This window comes from Thunnus albacares, chromosome 7 (genome assembly GCF_914725855.1).
Source record: "Thunnus albacares chromosome 7, fThuAlb1.1, whole genome shotgun sequence".
NCBI lineage: Eukaryota > Metazoa > Chordata > Actinopteri > Scombriformes > Scombridae > Thunnus > Thunnus albacares.
In genome coordinates this window covers 190153-212336 of record NC_058112.1, presented here as the reverse complement: position 1 = coordinate 212336, position 22184 = coordinate 190153, and the positions used below count along the sequence as shown (strand labels likewise).

Genomic DNA, 22184 nt, shown 5'->3' with positions numbered 1-22184 from the left:
TATATATATATATATATATATATATATGTGTGTGTGTGTGTGTGTGTGTGTGTATATATATATATATATATATATATATATATATATATATATATATAGTTGAGTAGGTGGTCCCTCAGTGTGGTCCAGGCCGCATTGCATTTACACTACTAATCAGAATGTCCAGACAAATTTGATGGCGCTCAGGGCGCATCCTGAGGACACCTATGTTACTTCAAATTATTTTATTGTTAAACTAACTGTTAAATTTACTGTTAAACTTATTGTTAAACTGAGTCTGAGTCAGTTTTTCAGCCTGATGTTGAGAAAATACAGAATATTAAGTACTGTCAGATCCTGTCATATTTAGTAAATAATGAATGAAGTCATCTCTGCTGTGCCATCTATGCATAAAGTTATACACAACCTCTTTCTCAAATCAGAGACTGTAGATGAAACAAATGTATCATTCTGAGCTGAACTGAAAGGGGGAAAACTGAACATAAATTAAGGTGTTTTGAAATTTTAGAGATGTCTGTGTGCATGCACCTCTGCCAACATTAAAATTAAAATGTGTGCTAAGAGTTGGTTTTAACATGAATGCAGTTTCATCAAAATGAGCACCAAAATTGCACTGCACCACCTAGTTAGCATAAACACAGCCTCAGCTGTGCCTGTCCTACCACGTCAGTGCAGATACGTTCGTTTGGTGCCAGGAAATTACCAGACACAAAAAATAGGTTTGCGCCTGAGGAAAATTGCAAGACTGCATTTGAACTTGCGCTGGCTTTGTGTTGGCAGGAAAATAGTGCCCTTAGTGTCTTAGTAGTGTTACTGGTAGTGAGTGTTGCCCTAGTAATGTAGTAGCAGTAAAATAGCAGTTGTACTATTGTTCAAAGTAGTATGAATTAGTGTCTTACCAGTGGTAGTGAGTATAGTCCCAGGATACCACCCTGAACGTCCTCCCCAGGTAGTTTGTCCACTTAGCATCTTGAGTTTGTCAAACATTCCTTCAGCTCCCACTGTGCCCATTTGCTGCTTGTCACTGGCCAAGTTCCTGAGCACTCGATTTATTGATGAAACCTGGTGACGAACACAATAACATGATTATTAAACAAACTACAACTATTTTGTTAGATATGGATATTGCTGGACAGGAGCTGTTGAACCAAACACTGTCAAAAACTAAAGCATTAATGGCCCACTCAACCTTCAGCCAGCCTCATTGTGTCCATTAAAGGAAACACTACAGAGATTTAATGTGGTCTGTTTCTTCCACATCACAGGGTAATGTTAAAGGCTTTGTGTACTGTAGAAGCTACACCTGTCATGTCAGTGTCTCAGCAATTCCATTTTTACATGACATAATTAATTTTACATTACACATTAATCATTAAATCTACTATGAGTTAATAGAATGACTTCCCACACATGGATCAGATCCAGTTCAAAACCAAAGTGTCCTTTTAAACTGGGCTCATATTATCTGTTTGACTGGTTGATTTGATACAGAGGAATGCAACAGATGACAACATTTTCAACCACCAAACTTCAGCCATGAGCATCTTTCCAACAATACCCTACTGTGGAGGTTGAAGTAGTCTCTGATCTTGTTCAAAGAGTCACGGACGGTGAGAGAATGTTGAAAGAAAAAGAGAGCAGCTGGCCTGAAAGCACAAATGCATAAATCCTCTCATCTGGCCAATGAATTGTGTAGAACCTTTATAGATGTAATCCATATTTTGTAAGGCATGTTTGATGTAGTTTCTTTTTGACTAGCAACACTCTGATTTACTGCAGCCCATCGGACACCAAAAAGTCTCTTTGTAAACTTAAAAGAAAGGTTGACCTGAAAAACAGATCTTCAAATTGATTATTTTTAAGCGGAGTTTAGACTTCTTTTTTCACCAACACGTAGAAAGCTGCTCTTCTCCAGAAATACAATCTCAAGCAGCATTACATTACAAAGCAGACAGAGCATGAGAGTAGACGGGTACGAGGGAGCGGAGGGCTTGTATATAGTTGAAATTTATTGTGTGTCCACATTGAGTTTTAGACCTTTGCATAACAGTGTGAGAAGAAGGAAGCTGACGTTAAGACTCCAGTAGCATCATGGTTTTATGACAAGTATCAAATTAATAATTTACATGGCAGTTATCTCAGAAGCATTGCAATTTGTGATCTTCAGTAAAAAGTAGTGGCCATTCAACTGTTTGCACACATTAGGTTTAGAGTTTTTAGTGTTACAATTTTTACTTTTATAGCAACCATCACTATTTAAAAAAAGTTTGAAGGTGTATTTTGCTACTTTTTACTTAACCTAACCCATATTAATTCATGAATTGAGCTAGCTGCTCTACATACAGAGCTTTCAATCAGTGTGTAGTCATATAACAGAGGCATCATGGGTTGGAAAAGCATCAGATTGTGAAATTCGACAATATATCAAATATGCGATTTAAAATATGCTATTTAAAAGACATTGATATTAATGGTCTGTTTGCTTTTAAGACTGCATTGTTGGTGCCGGTTTTTGTGTCACAGGTGCCCACTCCCACAAACTACTGGTACCAAGCCTACCTGCAAGCCTTCTGTTACAATGTAACAGAGCTATTATGTACTGGTTGTTAGCAGTTAGCAAGTTGGAGCATTCGTGGCATGCTACATAGGGCTATACAGCTGGCACCATGACTATGCATTAAAGTTTGACCAGCTGTGCCCTCCTGCAACCTGTAAAAAAATAAAAAGCAACCCAGCTAACATCTGCCCAGACCTCTAACTGACATGAAGAACAGAAGATTTAAAAACCTTACACTGGGTATATTGTCATTGGTGCAGACTCCCTCTGCCAGCAGTCGGTCTCTGATCTCCCAGGCGAAGATGGACGGACACTCTCTCTTGTACTGTGCAATCTTACCCACCACCTCAGGAGTGGCCACCCTGGGTTTACTCCCTCCGATTGCACGAGGACGGATCGAGCCTGTCTCGTAATACCGGCCCAAGATCTTACTCACACAGCCATTAGACACCTGGACACAAAAACAGCACACGCATTATTTATCACAAGGGCAAATGGGGTGAAGTACCAAGTTTTGTAGATGATTTTAAAATCTAGGGAATGATCATGGCAATGGTGTATAGAACACTTTGACTAATGGTAAGAACCAGCAGTGGTCTCCCATGTCAAAGTCACTTTATCAACCCAATATCCGACCTCCTTGCTACACAGCATAGTGGCTTTGTGTCAATGTCACACCGCTTTCTCCTTTGTTCCTGACAAACAGCAGTCATAAGTTACACCAGAGCGTGTCAGTTAAATGTAAACATAGGTCACATTTAAGCATTTGAGATGCCATAATTTTTCTTCTGTGAAGACAGTCTTGATGTACAATGACTTACTCAGGGCAACTGGATGCAGAACACCTAACCCCACTACCATTGTTAGTGAAGTGCATAAAGTTGATGAGTTTACCTGTAGTATTCTGGATATGTCACAGGGTCGAGCTCCACTGTGTGCCAGCTCCACTATCTTCTGCCTGGTAGAATCAGGTAAAGGTCTCCCATTCACAAACACACCTCCCAGCTGGTTTACTCCACTGTGACCTACACACACACACACAAAACAAAAAAAAGTTTTCAGGTTTTTTTGGTTTAAAGCAGGGGAATCTGAGAAGTAATGAACACAGAAGTCTAACTACAATGAGCTGATTAGCTACACTGACCAGGCACATGCATTAGAAGAGGAGAGAGGACAGCAGGTGTGATGAAGAGAACAAAGGCCAAAAACATCTTGTCACACGTGTTTTATGGAAGATTTTTCTGTCTTTACACGCAAAACTTTAAAATTTTAATGTTATAATCCAGCTTCTTAAGATGTTAAGGGTGTGTTGCAGTAATACATTGAATATTACTGATTCTGGCCCATGCCCTTTACATGTAAGGACAGATGTTTCTGACTACACCGAAGTCTACAACTATAAATGAATATTATCTTTACTCAGATAAAGCAATATGATCTAAATTCAGACTGCTGCCAAACCACTATTCATTTATATACAGAATGTGTATATCTAAAGACATTTTTGTAACTTTTATTTAACTAACTAACTTTCACTAATATTGAGGCTCTCTTTTTCAGAAATACCATCAAAAATACAGATTATGTGTTGATTCATTACCACAATTGAAAATCTAATTTGACTTCATGGACATGACACTGAATCAAAAAAGGGTTTTTTGGGGTTTTTTTTACCGTAATATACAATTTGAAACACCTTATTTTACTTCCTTTAAAATAGTATTGTTTTGGAATAAGTGTTAACTGTAAGTGTTAATTATAATTACACATGGTCATACAGCCCAAAATATGATCCATCCATCAAACTGTTGTCATCAAACATGCAACAGTGTTGGTGGTTCTGTCAATCCCACCTGAGGAGTGTGGGGATTTGGGCACAGCCTGAGAGGCGTAACTAGGGGCAAAACACTCCCAGGCCTGGTAAACTCAGATGAGCTGGGTTTAAATAAACATGTCAGAGCATTTGGTCATCTACACTTTTGGCAGCGGCGCAGTTAAGAGTACACTGTTAAGTTGAAGCACTTAAGCCAAACTCCAACTTTAACAGGAGGGGGACAAAAGCTGTTGTAAGTGGAAAAGATCAAGCTGCAGACAAGCAGTTCTGTAGGTTTTTGTGTGAAATTTGAAATGCTCTGTCTGCTGATCAACATGTTGCAAGTCTGATATGTTCCCCTCAGCAACAGCAGTTTTTGCTGTGACACTGTGCAGGTTAAGAAGGGATTTACACCAAATCAATTGTCTATTGTCTGTTAATGGCTCTGTGGGGGAAAGCATATTGCAGATTTATAAACCTCTCAATAAATCATACAACCAGCCAACACACACAAAGGAGGTTGGAGGAAGAGGTTTCATTAGATGCTCCATTCAGTCATCAACAGAAGGATGAATAGCAATGTTTCTTGCACTCTAAATATATAGGCGAGGTGGCAAACACACTGCAAAAATTCCCATTTTATTCAAGAGACCTTCTTAAAAAATCTGTTTCAAACAAACATCAGCATTCTCTAGAGATGAGTGTATCTCAAGAAACTGTACTGGAATACAGAAAAATCAATGTAATTCAATTCAAGAACTTAAGAGGGTACTTTTTTTACTTATTATCTTATGGCACTTGCAGATTTTAGGCAACTGTGCTGACTACTGAGCTAAAACCAAGTGCATCCCAAATGTACAGACAGACTTCTACTTATTTATACACCCATAACACAGAGACAGCACAGTGTGTAATGTGTAGAGAATAACTTCAAAGTCGATTCTTGCTTTGCACTTTTCATTTATTGCCTATTTTTTACAACCTAACTTTGTGGAAAGGAGAAGGGGAACAACAGGTTATGGAGAGTCCCTTGAGAGCGCTTATGTCAGTGGCTCAGCTTTATCTCTGAGGTACAGATGGGAGACTACTTTTGGTTTCCTATTTTATACCAAAGGTCAACTTTGGTTTCTTTTAACCAAAACCATAATTTTTCCCTAACATAATTAAACATAATAAAACCCTAGACCCAAGGTCATTAATAGGTGGACTGCGGTCTGGGCCCAGACCCAGATGCTGTCCTATCCGGACATGGACATATAACCAATAAATTATTGAGAATTATTAAATTTTGACAGAGCATTTCTATTTTAACTGGTGCAGCTTTTCTAGCATCTTCTAAGCTCACAGATCAATTGCATGCATTGTAAATCATCTCATGTGATGCTACTCAGCCAATCAAATCTGTGCATTCTGATAAGCATTGTGACTCCAGTGAGATGCACACACAAGAGAGAGATGAGAGACAGCAGTTGGAGAAACAAGCAGGTCAGAGAAAAGTAATTTCAAATGGCTTGCTCTAAAAAGAGAAAATAGACAGTGAAAACAGAACTTTTAATCATGAATGGACAGACTCTTACATGTTCATTTTTCCTACAGGCAAACCAGTATGTCTCATATGTTCTGAGACCATGGTGATTGTGAAGCGCAACTACAAGACAAAGCACAAATCTTTTGAGCAAACACAGCCACTCAAATCTGAAATGAAGGCATAGAAAATAGCAGGTGGATGTGACTCCCCTTGTTGAGACCTGCTGATAGATGTAACAACAGAGCAGAGGAGACAGGCTGAGATAGCGATGTAACCAACCTGTGTGCTGGTATTTGACATGGGCTTTTTTTTCTTCCCAAAAACAAATAATTTTTGAAATGTTTGTATGAAACAAATATTCGTCAAAAACCCACTATTTGTGCTTTGCTGAATAATGTATTTGTATACGGGCACACCCCTGCTACATACATTGTCAAAGTGGTGACAAAAGACACAGGAGACAGAGGTTACATTCTGAAATTCATGCAGCAAAGAAGGGAACATACAGTAACAGAGAGAATGTTCACACACAAAAAGGCAGCATTAGCAGCAGTAATATAACAACAGTGAAATTGAGCTAAAGGTAAATGGTAATTTCCTCGAAGTCTTTGTAATCATATCTTTACTGGTTAATGAAATAATTAGTTATTTAATTAACAAAGAAGACAGACCTGCTCTGGGTCTATTTTTCATTCATTTATATGCATCTAGAGGACAAAGGGGAGGGGCAAATGCAGACTCTCTCTGACTCCAACCCCCTCCTCCTTTGCAGTGGAGCTACTCCACTGGAAAAACCGATGGATGACCTGGACCACAGATGGTTTACCTTCCAATACGCCTCACACTGTCAAGGCTTTGAACTTTTCTTCTGGTTAATTAAATTTCAGACCAGAGTCATTCTGGCTCCTCAGGAAGCTACTGTTGACTTTCAGTGTGACAGTGGATTATTTCACCCCTTAACTCTCCCTCATGCTGACTCCCATCATGTTCACTTTATGTTTTAGGCTCAATCGCTTTGCCATAGAAATGTTAATCACAGTGTCATTTCCCAGAGGACAACACCCAGGCTTTCCTCTGCTGTCACACAATTAATAGACAGACATATGGAGTCAATTTGGCTATGGTCCCTCTGTGACACACACACACACACACACACACACACACACACACATATGCACACACGCACAAACACACACACAGAGCAGATGAGAGCTTTCACGTTAAATCAGCTCACTCAAAGTGAACTTGACTTAAAAAAAAAACAAAAACTTTCACCTCAATTTCCTTCAACCATGTACTGTTATTATACTGTTATAATATGTTGATATTTATTGTTTACATCATACCCTATGCATGTCTGTTTAGTTTAAATCACACATTATATAAAAATGTATTTCATATCATGAATGAGTAAAGAGGAAAGCAAGAAGTGAGCTTTGCTGCAAATCAGTACATTCAGAGAAACTTATTGGAATTTAAGGGGGGATCTGTCCACTATCATACTTCTAACAACACTATGGGGTTACTGCAAAGTTCTGTGTATTGAAACAAAACAGCAAATAGTGCAAACATGGAGACAAATACTCAGTGACATACAGTATGTATCTCAATCAATCCAACTTGGTGGATAACTCTCTCTGCATTGAATGAATATGCAAGTTTGGTTTATGGAAACAACTTGCATTGACACTAGTGTTTTCAGGTCATTTAATAAAGTGACAGTGAAACACATGAACAACATTAAAATGGCCACATCTAATCCTCCTCCTGCTTTCTGTCAGCAAACAGCAAAACTGTTGATCAGCCATCATGTGTGGTTCCTCTGCTGGGTCTCAGCAGGTTAAATTTGTGTCCTGTATCCTCCTGTGTCTCTGATCATACTGTGTTTTAATAGACACCAACTCAATGTTTAGTTGACATACTCTGTTTCTGTTGTCAGACAACTGAATGACCATAAAACATTTCATTTAATCACGGGTGATAGAATCTATTTGTTTGGCAGGTCAATAATTTTTGAGAACAGAAACATACAATAAATGTAGATCAATGACAAAAACTGTACTCTGTGATCAGCAACATTGACATTCCACATAAGTGATCACACACGCCATGCAGCTCCTGACAGTGTCTGAACAGGTCTATGCTACCATTTTAGAGCTGTGTTAGCACTAAACACAAACCATTCAACACCTCAGACTGCCTTCAGACTGACTTTATCCCCGCATGAAAATATAATTGGTTAATACAAAAGGTGCACCTCGCAGTGCACAATCTTGGTAGATTACTTTATAACAGAAATGTACTATGTATATGAAAGCTGCATGTAACGATGAACAGGCCCAGCTCCGCAGCTGTGGTATCACTATTGGAGGTCTGTTGGCATGGCTTTGAATTTTCAGGATTATTGGACACTGTGTGAATGGGTAAAATATTTTTTCCTGTGTGCTGGAGATGACATATTTGAAATTGTGTATACATTTGATGAACTATGTCACTCAGCTTAAATCTCTTGGAGAAGGACATTAAAGTACAACACCTTTAAATGGCTTCAAACTGCACAAAAAAATTGCACAGTAAGATTAAAACTGCTGACTTCCTGTTAGACTTGGCTCCAAGAGGCTTTTTTTAAATCTTGAGATCTTACATCTGCCTACCAAATTTTGTACATCAACATCAAATTTATAGTTGTGGGCTTTGACTTTGAAATTTTCTAGGGGGAGCCCTTCAATCATTTTGCCACACCCAAACCCAAGATCATAGCAGATATCAGGTTATGCAATTTCTAATGCATGAGCTAATTTTTTGGGCTCTCCTAGCACCTCAAAAATGAGGTACAGTACAGACCAAAAGTTTGGACACACCTTCTCATTCAATGAGTTTCCTTTCTTTTCATGACTATTGACATTGTAGATTCACACTGTAGGCATCAAAACTATGAATTAACACATGTGGAAATATGTACTTAACAAAAAAGTGTAAAAAAACTGAAAATACGCCTTATATTCTAGTTTCTTCAAAGTAGCCACCTTTTGCTCTGATTACTGCTTTGCACACACTCTGCATTCTCTTGATGAGCTTCAAGAGGTAGTCACCTGAAATGGTTTTCACTTCACAGGTGTGCCCTGTCAGGTTTAATAAGTGGGATTTCTTGCCTTATAAATGGGGTTGGGACCATCAGTTGTGTTGTGCAGAAGTCAGGTGGATACACAGCTGATAGTCCTACTGAATAGACTGTTAGAATTTGTATTATGGCAAGAAAAAAGCAGCTAAGTAAAGAAAAACGAGTGGCCATCATTACTTTAAGAACTGAAGGTCAGTCAGTCCGAAAAATTGGGAAAACTTTGAAAGTGTCCCCAAGTGCAGTCGCAAAAACCATCAAGCGCTACAAAGAAACTGGCTCACATGAGGACCGCCCCAGGAAAGGAAGACCAAGAGTCACCTCTGCTGCGGAGGATAAGTTCATCCGAGTCACCAGCCTCAGACATCGCAGGTTAACAGCAGCTCAGATTAGAGACCAGGTCAATGCCACGCAGACACATCTCTAGAACAACTGTTAAGAGGAGACTGTGTGAATCAGGCCTTCATGGTTGAATAGCTGCTAGGAAACCACTGCTAAGGACAGGCAACAAGCAGAAGAGACTTGTTTGGGCTAAAGAACACAAGGAATGGACATTAAACCAGTGGAAATCTGTGCTTTGGTCTGATGAGTCCAAATTTGAGATCTTTGGTTCCAACCACCGTGTCTTTGTGCGACGCAGAAAAGGTGAACAGATGGACTCTACATGCCTGGTTCCCACCGTGAAGCATGGAGGAGGAGGTGTGATGGTGTGGGGGTGCTTTGCTGGTGACACTGTTGGGGATTTATTCCAAATTGAAGGCATACTGAACCAGCATGGCTACCACAGCAGCTTGCAGCGGCATGCTATTCCATCCGGTTTGCGTTTAGTTGGACCATCATTTATTTTTCAACAGCACAATGACCCCAAACACACCTCCAGGCTGTGTAAGGGCTATTTGACCAAGAAGGAGAGTGATGGGGTGCTGCGCCAGATGACCTGGCCTCCACAGTCACCGGACCTGAACCCAATCGAGATGGTTTGGGGTGAGCTGGACCGCAGAGTGAAGGCAAAAGGGCCAACAAGTGCTAAGCATCTCTGGGAACTCCTTCAAGACTGTTGGAAGACCATTTCAGGTGACTACCTCTTGAAGCTCATCAAGAGAATGCCAAGAGTGTGCGAAGCAGTAATCAAAGCAAAAGGTGGCTACTTTGAAGAAACTAGAATATAAGACATATTTTCAGTTGTTTCACACTTTTTTGTTAAGTATATAATTCCACATGTGTTAATTCATAGTTTTGATGCCTTCAGTGTGAATCTACAATTTTCATAGTCATGAAAATAAAGAAAACTCTTTGAATGAGAAGGTGTGTCCAAACTTTTGGTCTGTACTGTATATAGAGCCGAAATACTACACCCAAGCCCAACTGTTATACTAATTAAAATATTTACTAGTTCGAACATAGGTGCAAAGTTTTGTGAGTTTTCGAGCATCCCAAGGCCCTCAAAAATGCAATGGAGTGGGGGAATAATAATAATAATAATAAAGCTGCAAGCAGTGATGATTGAGCCCTCACACATTTGTGCACGTCGGGGCGTGCTGCAATCTAAGTGCTTTTATTGCCAAGCAACATGGTTCAAAGCTGCAGCTGTAAAACAGTGGATAGACAAATTTAATTTCTCATATATTCTTCACAATAAGATTCCCCCATTATTTTGTTATTTAAAAGCTTTTAATATGTAGAGGTCAGCATCAGGAAATGTTTTCATCTGCAGTAACTTAATATGGCTCTGATGCGACTGAAAGTGATCAGGAAACAGTAAAATAAAGGAGATATCTGAAAGTACAAACAGGGACACAGGAAAGAAACTAATCTCCAAACCACAGAGATTTAGTTAGAAACTACCAAAATACTGAGAGCTGAACACAGGCATTCAAAAATATCTGTCTCTCTGGTCTCCAACACAGATGTATGGAGTCTTTTAACACTGCTTGTTTGAGGGGGAGAAACAGGGAGAAGGGGATTGTCACGAGTTGGCCGCAGTCGGAGAGTCGCCATTGCTAACCATTTGGAGGCCGGTCAGGCACGCTTTGGCTCGCCAACTTGGTGCAGTAAAACTGGTAATGGAAACGCAAATCAACATGGCATGGTTTGAATCAGTGGAGCCAAAAGTGCCAGTGGAAAACCCTTATATTTTGCTGTATGTCAAATGTACACCACACATTACAAATTTCATTGAAATAAAAGGAACTTGCTTGCTTCCTGTTGTCAGTAGACGGTGCTACCCAAGTGGGTCATTAATGTAGCAATACAATAAGTGAAGGTTGCCTGACATGTGTATGCATTGTCATGAATATCTGACGTTGCACAAAGGAGTTAAATACCACTTCCTGTGTCCACTATGTGGTGCCAGAGAGCACCCACTAAGTATATGTCAATATAATATATATATATATATATTGTGTGTAGACCACACCATGTAAATTTCATGTAAGTCGGATAATGTTTGTCACACAAGGCTGATTTCCTGTTGTCAGTAGGTGGCACTATGACTATGACTAAATATTGACATGTGGGACAATGTAAAGTGTTACATTGAGTTACAGCAACTTCTTATTTACTGCCCCAAACATCTTTTGCCACGCCAAGGGCATTCCATGAAATATAAAAAGCTTTGCAATGTAGCATCACAAAGGTCTTTAGATGTAACCTACCAAATTTGAAGTCACTCAGGTTAAATCTCTAGGAGGAGTTTGTTAAAATACAACTCCTGTCAATGGTTTCACTTTGCGAAAAAAAAATGCACAACTGCAATATTCAAAATGGCGGACTTCCTGTTGGACTTAGGGTATGGCTCCAAGAGACTTTTTTTAAAGCCTGGAGATGATACATCTGCCTGCCAAATTTCATAAATCTACATCGGAATTAAAGGTGGGGACTTTGACTTTGAAATTTTCTACGGGGTGCCCTTGAGCCATTTTGCTACAACCATGTCATGCCATTTGGGGGTGCTATGGAGCCCACTGGCGACACCCGAACCCAATCACTACAGAACTTTGCGATTTTCACCAGTTCTGACTTGTGTGCCAATTTTCATGAGTTTTCAAACATCCGTAGCCCCTCAAAAATGCAATGGCATGGAGGGAAAATAATAATAATCTTTACAAAAACAATAGGTCCCTCACATTTTTAGTGCCAGGGACTGTTGAGCCCTGGCACTTTCATGCTCAGGCCCTAATAATAATAATCTCTACAAAAACAACAGGTTCCCTGCACTTTCAGTGCCACCAACAGTTGGGCCCTGGCACTTTTGTGTTTAGGCCCTAATAATAATCTCTACAAAAACAATAGGTTCCACGCACTTTCAGTGCCAGGGACCACTGGGCCCCTAGTGTGAATACTTATCAGCATTCACCTTAATAAAAAAGCTTTGAAGAACAATACAAATAAATAATAATCTTATAATATCCTTAGGATAGACTCCTTCCACTTTCAGTGCCAGAGACCATTGGACATGGCACTTTCATGCTCAGGCCCTAAATATCTCTACAGTTTGTTTTGACTAAAAATAAGATAATTGTCACTGTGACTTTCCTGAATAGTAAAACCCTATCTCTGGGTATTATAAGTCCATGTGCAGCATTTATTCATCTGACAAGCCTTCAGATTCACAAATCTGTTTACTTGAACAGGCCTTCCTGGACAGTATTCAGTACCTTAAGCAACACATTGCCACAAAGGCAGTACCTTGTGCTGGTTTAATGCAGGGCCATTTTCAGTCTGAACACCTGCTCTCTGCTGGTACACCCCGAAGACAGGAAAAAGACATCAGCTGACTGTGAACAGGTCATTGACCAGGATTTTGTGAACGGACAATGATTTGATGAATTTGTTCAATTTTTCTTAAGTTTACACTAAAACTAAGATTCCATCGATTTTGGATTCATGCACTCTGGGGTGTTTTCAAAAATTTCTGTTTTTAGTTGTGAAAAAAATCTGGATTAGTGGAATGGTAGCCCATAGTGGAGGTGCATAGATGTGTTTTTCAAGTTAGTATTGGACATGGCCTGAGAAACAGCTGAGAGCATGACCTGCTGAGCTGTTATAAAACCTCCATAAAAACTTCTCTTCTCTTCACTCCTTTAGCTTCAAGTCTCTTAACTCCATGGTTGTGTGTTTAGCTGACACCAGCCAGATTCAAAAATACATTCCACTCAACTCTTGTTACACAAACTAGTATGCATTTAATAGGTCACCTAGACATCGCCTATCTCTCTTATGTACACATACTGTATACCCATGTATACACACACACATACACATAAGACAGGGATGCTGAACAGAATGTCAGCACTCATGAAGCACACTTTCATTTCAGTCAGTTCCTAATGTAACCTGTGTTTCATTCACTAATGATCTTAGTAAATGAATATTAGTGTTCACCTTCAGGTACGACCTCCAGCTGCTCCACTTTCACTATTTGGAATTAGAATTGATTAAAATGGAGCTGATGTGATAATAGCACTCTGTCTGTCTTTTACCTGCAACCAAATGCTACTGCCCAACACAAACCAAAAACTGTTCTGAGTGTGTTCCTGGATGCTTCACCGGCACATTACAAGACCAACACACCGCTGTCTTTCACATCAAAACAAAAATGAGTCATTCAGTCATTCAGAGCAGTTCCCAGGTTTTCATCCAACAGCAGCATCCAGGGTGAGATGAGTGCAGGAGGTAGAAGCAATGCTGTGTGGGATTGATATTGGTCAGAGAAGAAATGCATGACAAAGAAACAAGCAAAGACACAGAGAGAGAAGAAATCCACACACCTTCACTGCAGACAGCATGGACCTCTTGTCCCGCAGTAAGAAAGAAGAAATCAGGTGGAGTTCATTGTCAGTCCCACCCAACAGTCCATATACTGCATGTACCATTTAAACAGTGCAGCAGTTTGATTTAACGCATTTTTAAATTAAAATAAATAAAACATAATATTTGAGGTATATTTACGCACATAATTGAAGAGTTTTTGATGGACATTGGCATTTAGAATGTATCTCAACAGGTCTTAATTCAATGTATTGATCCATTTTAAAGCAAACATTAAAGGATAATTGCGGTTTATTACAACTTGGGTCTTATTTTTATAGTTTTGTCCATAATTCTTATCAGTAATAATGAAATTGTACTCACCATGTTACCATGAAAATGGTGAGTACAGTCTCAGTATGTTATTGTTGCTGATAATGAGAATGATGGACTGCACAGCTGGTCCAATCTGAAATTATGATATGAAAATGTGAAAAATTCTAAAAAGCCTAAGTCGCACACAGGAACAATGCAGGCAAACTCAGAGACAAACATGTATACTTTACGTTATATTTCATTTTCTTTTCACACATCTGGTTAGCAATATTCCAGGTTTGAGCAGTGATAATGATATTTTGCTTTTCCCACTTCTTAAGACACTAGGTGAGTCTGTGAGGAGACTGGAGGATGGTGAGTTTCAGCAACTTTTTAAAAATCTGGACTTTCCTGTTCCTGTCATTCACCCTCATATGACAGCTTTTGTTGTTGATTCAGACTCAGATAAGTAAGATGTGGACAATGACAGACTCATGCTTTTGCCTCACCCCCAATCTTTTAATGTCATTGAATAGACATGGATTTCATTTCAGAAGAAACAACACATCTCTGAAAGTATGTTTCCACCCCACAAAGCTACAACTTGTGGGGAGTTAACATAAACACAGAAATCTTGCATGTAAATCTGGAATCTTGGCATGTAAATACCAAAGTTGTAATAAATTAAATAAAAGTATAAAGTATTGTTTAATGTCAACACATATTTTATTTTGTCTTATTCACTTTAATTCAGATGGGCCTAAATGACAGTCACTTATGAAATGGAACGATAGTAGGTTGCAGTCTTGTGATCTCAAGTGCATCTATGCTGTTGCTTGTTTTTGTTTCATTTTTAAAAATTCCAGATTATAGTAGAACAAAGAACTACACACATTGTCTTCTTCCCTTGCAATTGGAACAGATTTAATGGGGACAACATTTTGGTAAGCAGACCTTCATTAGGTTATTTTACAAGACAAAAGGATAAACCATCTTAAATAGGTTGGTTGACCCACGTCGACCAATCAGATTACACTACAGACTGACATCATTCATTGAATCAACTATTATACATAATCACATCATGGCACCATATGCCAAAACTATAAATAGACTGAAATGTACAGAATGCACATTATACATAGCTTTCCAGATTAGCAAGAACTTGTTTGAAGAGCTCACTGATAATCATAATATGTAATCAGTTCCAGTGAGCGCCAAAGGATCTTCAAACATTTTACTCCACATTTTATTTTGTTAGGTAAATGTGTCATGGTTTATTTGCTCTGAATTCAGCTTGTCAGGTTGGTGTTTACCTCCAAATTTTTTTATTTAATCTATGCGCAATTTAGGTTTTCCGTGACTGTTTGTAATCAGGCCCATAACGACCTCTACTGTTAAGCACTTCAAACAGTCTCCATTAAATGGTCAATGTGGGTTTTCGGGTTCCAGATGATTCAGATTGGTAGAATGTTTTGCTCGTATGTGTCAGGCTTGTTGGAGGCTACACACAACCTGGGAGTAAGCCCTGCCTGAGAGGATAACTAAGTCCCACAGACAAATATTGGTTTGGTTAATGTTTGATTTAATTTGACGTGGTAGTTCTCAGCTGGAGTATTTTATGTGGATTGGTATGGAAGAATGTGTTGTTTGTTTAAATACATACATTTATTATGAAAACACTTTGGGCTTAAATCTGTCTGTTTATCAAGCTGTTGATGATATATGAAATACATGTATTCATTGCACTGGTATAGATACAGTGACAGTAAAACAATACATGATTGTAGCAATATATAATGTTGAGATGTAACTCACTGTTTTGCATCATGGAGGCCACTCCAGTCTCCCAGCTTGTTTGACTTCTGTAATCTGTACAAACAGAGGAATCCTCTTTGAATGTATTATAATGGACAGTACATGCATAGACAAGACATCACACACACACATTTGTCCCTAGACATGGTCAGTTACAACTGATAAATAAGTAAAATGTGGAACCTGGAAAAAATCCTAAGCATTATAATTTCTGGTCAGTGTTTTCCCACATTGTCCATCATTTTAAGAAGCATTTGATGTTTGTTTTTGAACTGAAGAGTAAAGTTAGAGAAAGTATCCTCCTGGATCTCCAAAGGAGATGAATTTTCAACAGCGAAAAATAGAAAACATAAATTCCTTTCTTTTAAAATGTGTTTGTAGGGATATGGAGGAAATAGTGAAACTATAGAAAAACATGTTGAGACACTGTCTGGACAGAATTAAAGTTATGAGCGCAGACTGGGTGTCCATTTCTTAGACTTGCAGACACAAACTGAAAAGCAGTGCAGCTTTACATCAAACACAGTGGAGGGCTTGTTTTTGTTAATAAACTAAGCAATAAAGCTAAAACGTGATTTATTTATATCTGATTTGGTATCACCTTCTGATAGCCCCTAGAGCTTGGTGATGATGAATTGAAACTCACCTGCTACAAAGGGGGGGGGGGGGGGGGGGGATCATATAATTATGACCAAAAATATATTTTTTTGCTCGATTGATTTAATTGAAAAGTCTTTGATTTAATTTTGAAAAGTTTGGGTCTCTATAGAAATTTAGCACAAACTTGTTAGACAATACAGGCAAAGAGATTAAAAAAGTAGAAAATTAGGCTTGAGATACTATTGAATAAAAATGTTGTGAATTCAATAATAATAATTATCACATATTTGGTCACAATGATGCAGAATTTCCATATTCTGTGTAATTTCAACCCAATCGCAAGAATAAAATGTTGGCATTGTACATTTTCTGCAAACCACAGATACAGTGAATCTCTACGTTTCAATGTTGATTGTGTTTGATGCTTTTCACGTGACCTTTTATGCTGCATTAAATGGCTGTTCTCAGTTGAATAATTATGTTTTATGTTGTGACTACACTGTCATTAAGGTTGGGTTAGGCTTTGGCACAAAAACCTAAGCCTAACCTTTGGTTGATTAGGGTTAGGAAAAGATCATGGTTTAGGTCAAAATACCTGGTTTCGTCATCAGAAAAACAGCTGTAAATGTCCCAATGTCTCGCTAAAAATATTTGGTTTTGTCAGTTCAAATGGGGAGTGAGCAGTGGTCTCTGCTGCTTTGATTCTTTTCGAACTTTGTGCAACCTCCTAGCTAACCACCCAACCATCTTCCTCCTAACATGGAGGTGAGTTTATATAGATGTCATCTGAACTACATGACTTTCCCTATGATACTTATTGTAGAAATGTTAGTATGATACAGTTTTTCTGAACTGCTAAAACACAAAACCCCATTTTCCAAAACCAAATGCTCAGTGGCCTGAACCCATCTATTTAATCGATCACTCTTTTAGCAAAACCTTTTACCTAGTAAGACACAATGTGCAGATCTGATGTACTCTTTTTGCAAAATTCTAAACACATTCTCATTCACTCAAACAAATTTACATTGTGATACACTTCTGATGCATAATAGTGACCACAGGTAGCAGATATTAAACACAATTACAGCACAAATGTCATAGCTTACATACTATGACTCTAAATTGTTCACACTTTGTTCACACTTGTTGCTAATGATGTCATGAAACCAATATAAGTCAGTTCAGAGTCCACAGGCGGCACAGGTGAGTTGAAGGTTGATACCAACAATGGATGGAAACAATCTGAGAAGCAGAGGAGAAAGAGTGTGTGTAAGAGGTGGTGGACAAGGAGAAAGAGGATGAGGATGAGGAAGAGCAAGACCAAGATAGACCATGTTCTTGTTCATGGAATGGCAGTGAGGGAAGCAGGACAAAGACACAATATCAGCAGATTCTCTGTGGCCACCATAATCAGGAGATGCAGAGAAGAGAACAGTTTTTTTGTTTGTTTTTTGCTTTTTTGGTCGTTGAAAATTTACTATATAGATGTTTCAGTTCATCACTACCGCATAGGTCTATCTTTCTGTAGCACTTAGAAAGCTATATCAATTGTTACAAACAGAGAGTGTTTGAATTGGATTGCATGGAAAACCCCCATGAATACATTTTTGCGGATGAAGATGGGTTAAGTCTGACACAGAGGAGGTTAGGCAGGAAGATAATTGACCAATGGGTCCCTGAAGGCAACACTTTGTGCAGCCATAAGTAATTGTGGGGTTCTCCACAGTCATGCCACCTTAGGGCCATATAACACCCATCTTTTTCCATTTCTGGATGGTCTTCAGGATGTCTTGTTTGGGCGTGAGGAGCAGGATCATGTCTACATCATAGTTTCGCACAATGTCAATTTTCACCACAGTGTCCTTATACAGGAGTGGCTCAACATCAACCAGCAATTCATAAATGTTTGCCTTCCACCATACTCCCCATTCCTCAACCCAATAGACGAGTTTTTCTGTGTATGGCAGTGGAAGGTCTATGACAGAAAACCCTATACCAGGGAAAATCTGGAGACCATGGAATTGGCCTGTGGTGACATAGGTGTGGAGTCTTGCCAAGGCTGGATGTGGCACACCAGAGGGTTTTTCCCCCATTGCCTGGCTTAGGAGAACATTGTAGATGAAATCCTCTGGCCTGACCCAGCACAAAGACATGATGCTAAGGCTGAATGAATCACTTGTTGACTTTGATTTTGCAGTGACATTTGCAGTGTACTGTAATGTGCCTTTCATTTACATTTTGTCTTTGTCCTTTGGCCTTCTGCAGTACAGTATTTTTACTGTATGCAAGTGCTGAATCCACAGACATTCAGTACTGTATTGCTTGCAGTACTTACATTATGCGATATGTAAACTGTGTCACTGAGTTGTGAATATTTCCTTTGGAAAATGCAAAATGCATTTACTGTATTATAAACAATAAACATTTTTTTTCTGGAGCTACATGCCCTGAACACTGTGTTTTCCATTTTTTGTTGTAGTGTGTAATGAATGCTCAGTAGTGTTTTTATTTTGACTGGCTGTGTGTATGATCTGAAAACACTGTTGATTTTGAGCACAGATAAAACTGTTTTGAGGTGATTGTTTGATTTTGCAAGAAGAATCAGAGGTTTAGTAAGCATAGTTTGAAAATTGGGTTTTGTGTTTACAGTTTTGAGAAAAGGGTGGAAGCTTTCAAGAAATGTGTCTTAGCAACTGTGAAAAACTGTAAACACATTGAAACATAGAGATTCAACGTATCCATGGTTTGCAGAAACGTACAATGCCAACATTTTATTCTAGCGACTGGGCTGACCATTTCTAAATCACTTTAAAATTACTGATAATAATTGTGATGTCCTGGTGGAGTAAGGTCCCCTATTGTGAATCCCCCCCCCCCCCCCCAAAAAAAAATAATGCTCCAAAACATATAACTGTTCTTCATTTGCACCAGTCACTGCAAAAAGCTTAATTTTTCACATTAATCTTAGTTTGATTCGATTTTAAAAGTCTATTTCTTTCGTCCAGCTTTGCAAAAAAAAGACAAAAAAAGATTAGATGTGTTTTATTGCAAAGAACCTGGAAGTTGCACCTATTGCAGTGCTCCAAGTGTAAACCACTGTTTTAATCTGTCCAAAGGATTACTCATGCGATTAATTGACATTGCAGTATGACCAGTTTAGAATTTTGAGATTTTAATCATTACTTTTCTCATACAGAGTTACAGTAACTTCTTGATGTGTCTTGACCTCCTAACTAGTGCAGCTTGATATCTTGACGACAAGATCGGTCCCTTTGACTGCAGACACAAGGAAGAAAACTTCCTCAATAGAGAACACATTAAAGGTGAGTAACCAGCAGAGTGACACAGTATTTACTTTAAACTGTGATTTCTTTTGTCTCCAAATTCAGATTAGCAATAAATGATCATATCACCTGTGTAAACTCTTATCTAAAACGGTTGGTCTTGAAATTATTATTGACACTGTCTAGGGAGCTAAAAATGCTGACTATTTTCTAGGGGTGTGCCCGAATACTTTATTCGGCAAAGCACAAATAGTGGGTTTTTTATGAATATTTGTTTCATACAAATATTTTTTAAATGATTTGTTTTCAGGAAGAAAAAAAACTATGTCAAATACCAGCGCACAGGTCGGTTACATCGCTATCTCAGTCTATGTCTTCTGCTCCACTGTTATATCTATGAGCAGGTCTCTATGAGGAGAGTCACATCAACCTGCTACATAACGCACATTTCCTAATTTGGGCATCACTCCTGGAGTTGAGGGTGTTCCCCAGATAAAGCTGAGCTACTGACACAAGCAAAGTGCTCCTAAGGGACTCTCCATAACGTGTTGTATCCCTTCTCCTTTCCACAAAGTTAGGTTGAAAAAATAGACAATAAATGAAAAGTGCAAAGCAAGAATCGCCTTTGAAGTTCTTCCCTACATGTTACACAGTGTGCTGTCTCTGTGTTATGGGGGTATAAATACGTAGAGGTCTGTCTGCAATGAGGCAATGTGTAATGTTTTAGCTCAGTAGTCAGCGCAGTCGTCTATGACCTGGGAGGCTCCAGTTCAAGACTCGGTGTGGGGATCTCCTTCGTAAGGTAGTTTATTCATCTATTTCCACTGTTAGTATTTCCTCACACTAACCTCAACCTTGACTTCTGACCCTAATCTTAACTACCTCTGAACTAAACCTCAGATTGGTGGAGCTACATGGGGGCCAGAACATAGCCCAAGTCTGCTGGAACTGAGCCAAATTAATCACTTTTTTAAAAATAAATTCTGGTCATTGCATTTGTCTTTGATTTAAAAAATATATTATTGTTATGATTGACAGGTAACGATGTGCAGTCATAATATATTTCTAAGACATAAGTATATTAAAAGGCAGTAAAGATTCTTAATAATATTTTAATCTCTACATTTTTGTGCATAAAATGGTAAGTACAACATTATGTAAAGTCTTGGGTCAACATATACAAAGCAAAATTTTAATTAGTTTGGTGCTTTTACACAATATTTGTAATTCCTACAAGGCTGCCACACTGCAAATCATTTAACAGGTAATTTTGTCTGTTATCAGTCACATATTTTATTTTACATTCCATTCTTTTTTTATTTTATTTTCAAATCAACTTGAATTTGGGCAGTATCAAAATAAAGCAGAAAATGCAGATCACATGCACTACATTCAAGGAAAATGGTAATTTTTTAAATGTTTGTATTTGAAACAGGTGAAACTTCATCTCGCTGGTTGACCCCCACTTTATAATAATAATCCATGTTTCCAAGTTTTCAAAAACTTTTTCATTTTCAAAAAATTTTCAGTGCATTGTTATGGAGAGATGATTAGGCATTGCAGGATGACTAGTTTAACTATGTGTAGTCATTAATGTAGAAAGTACATGACATTCAGTTATGTATAGACATGCATATTTTTTCTCACTTCATCCCAGTTCTCAAAAACCAAGGCCTTTTTGGTTAGTTTAAAAGCAGTTAACCAAAAAGACTTCAAAGCTTCTCCTTTTCTGGGGCTCTTGTCATTAACAACCTGCATAATGAACATGAAGCAGGTCCACACAGGAACAAACACACACCCAGGCAGGCTATAGGCACCTTGTCCCCCGCTATAACTCAGCGCTTTTCTCTATCTGAAAATAGACAAAGAGCTGGAGGAGCGGAGCAACAGCTCTGCTCGGTAAATACCCGCCCGCCTTTGTGTGTCGGCGGGATTTTGGTGTCGTTGCCTCGTTAGTTGCGGCTCGTTAAAAAACCAGCGTTACAAAACCACGGCGGGGAGCCCAATTTGACCAGTACAACTGACATAAAGGAGTTCTGTTGAACACACTGATGACAATATAAAAGTTTCATTCAGCCGCATTCAGCGCGCTGATATGAAGAGAAAAGAGCCGAGAGAGGAGTGCTGTTGCCGCAAAAACTCCAGCTAGTGCCGCTGATTTACTCTACTTTAAAGACTGAGACTGCGTGTTCATATAGGAATAACACTAATAATAATAATAATAATAATAATTATTATTATTATTATTATTATTATTATTATTATTATTATTATTATTATTATTATTATTAGTATTAGTATTATTATTATTAAGATAAGAGTATGTTATTATTATTAGGCTATATCAATAATACAGTTATCGTAATAATATGTAATAACCCTTGTAAACATTTAACGGG

At 38.5% G+C, this 22184-nt stretch overlaps 1 protein-coding gene across 1 annotated transcript in view; it reads right to left on the bottom strand.

The window, feature by feature from the left end:
• Positions 1 to 22184, bottom strand: part of LOC122986457 (paired box protein Pax-6-like) — a 44170-nt gene that overhangs the window by 18845 nt on the left and 3141 nt on the right. Inside the window, exons 2-5 of the mRNA XM_044357748.1 lie at positions 15899 to 15952; positions 3452 to 3582; positions 2793 to 3008; positions 900 to 1062 (exon numbers count right to left, since the gene is read on the bottom strand). Coding sequence (XP_044213683.1) covers positions 900 to 1062; positions 2793 to 3008; positions 3452 to 3582; positions 15899 to 15952 — 564 coding nt within the window. The remainder of the gene's footprint in view (positions 1 to 899; positions 1063 to 2792; positions 3009 to 3451; positions 3583 to 15898; positions 15953 to 22184) is intronic.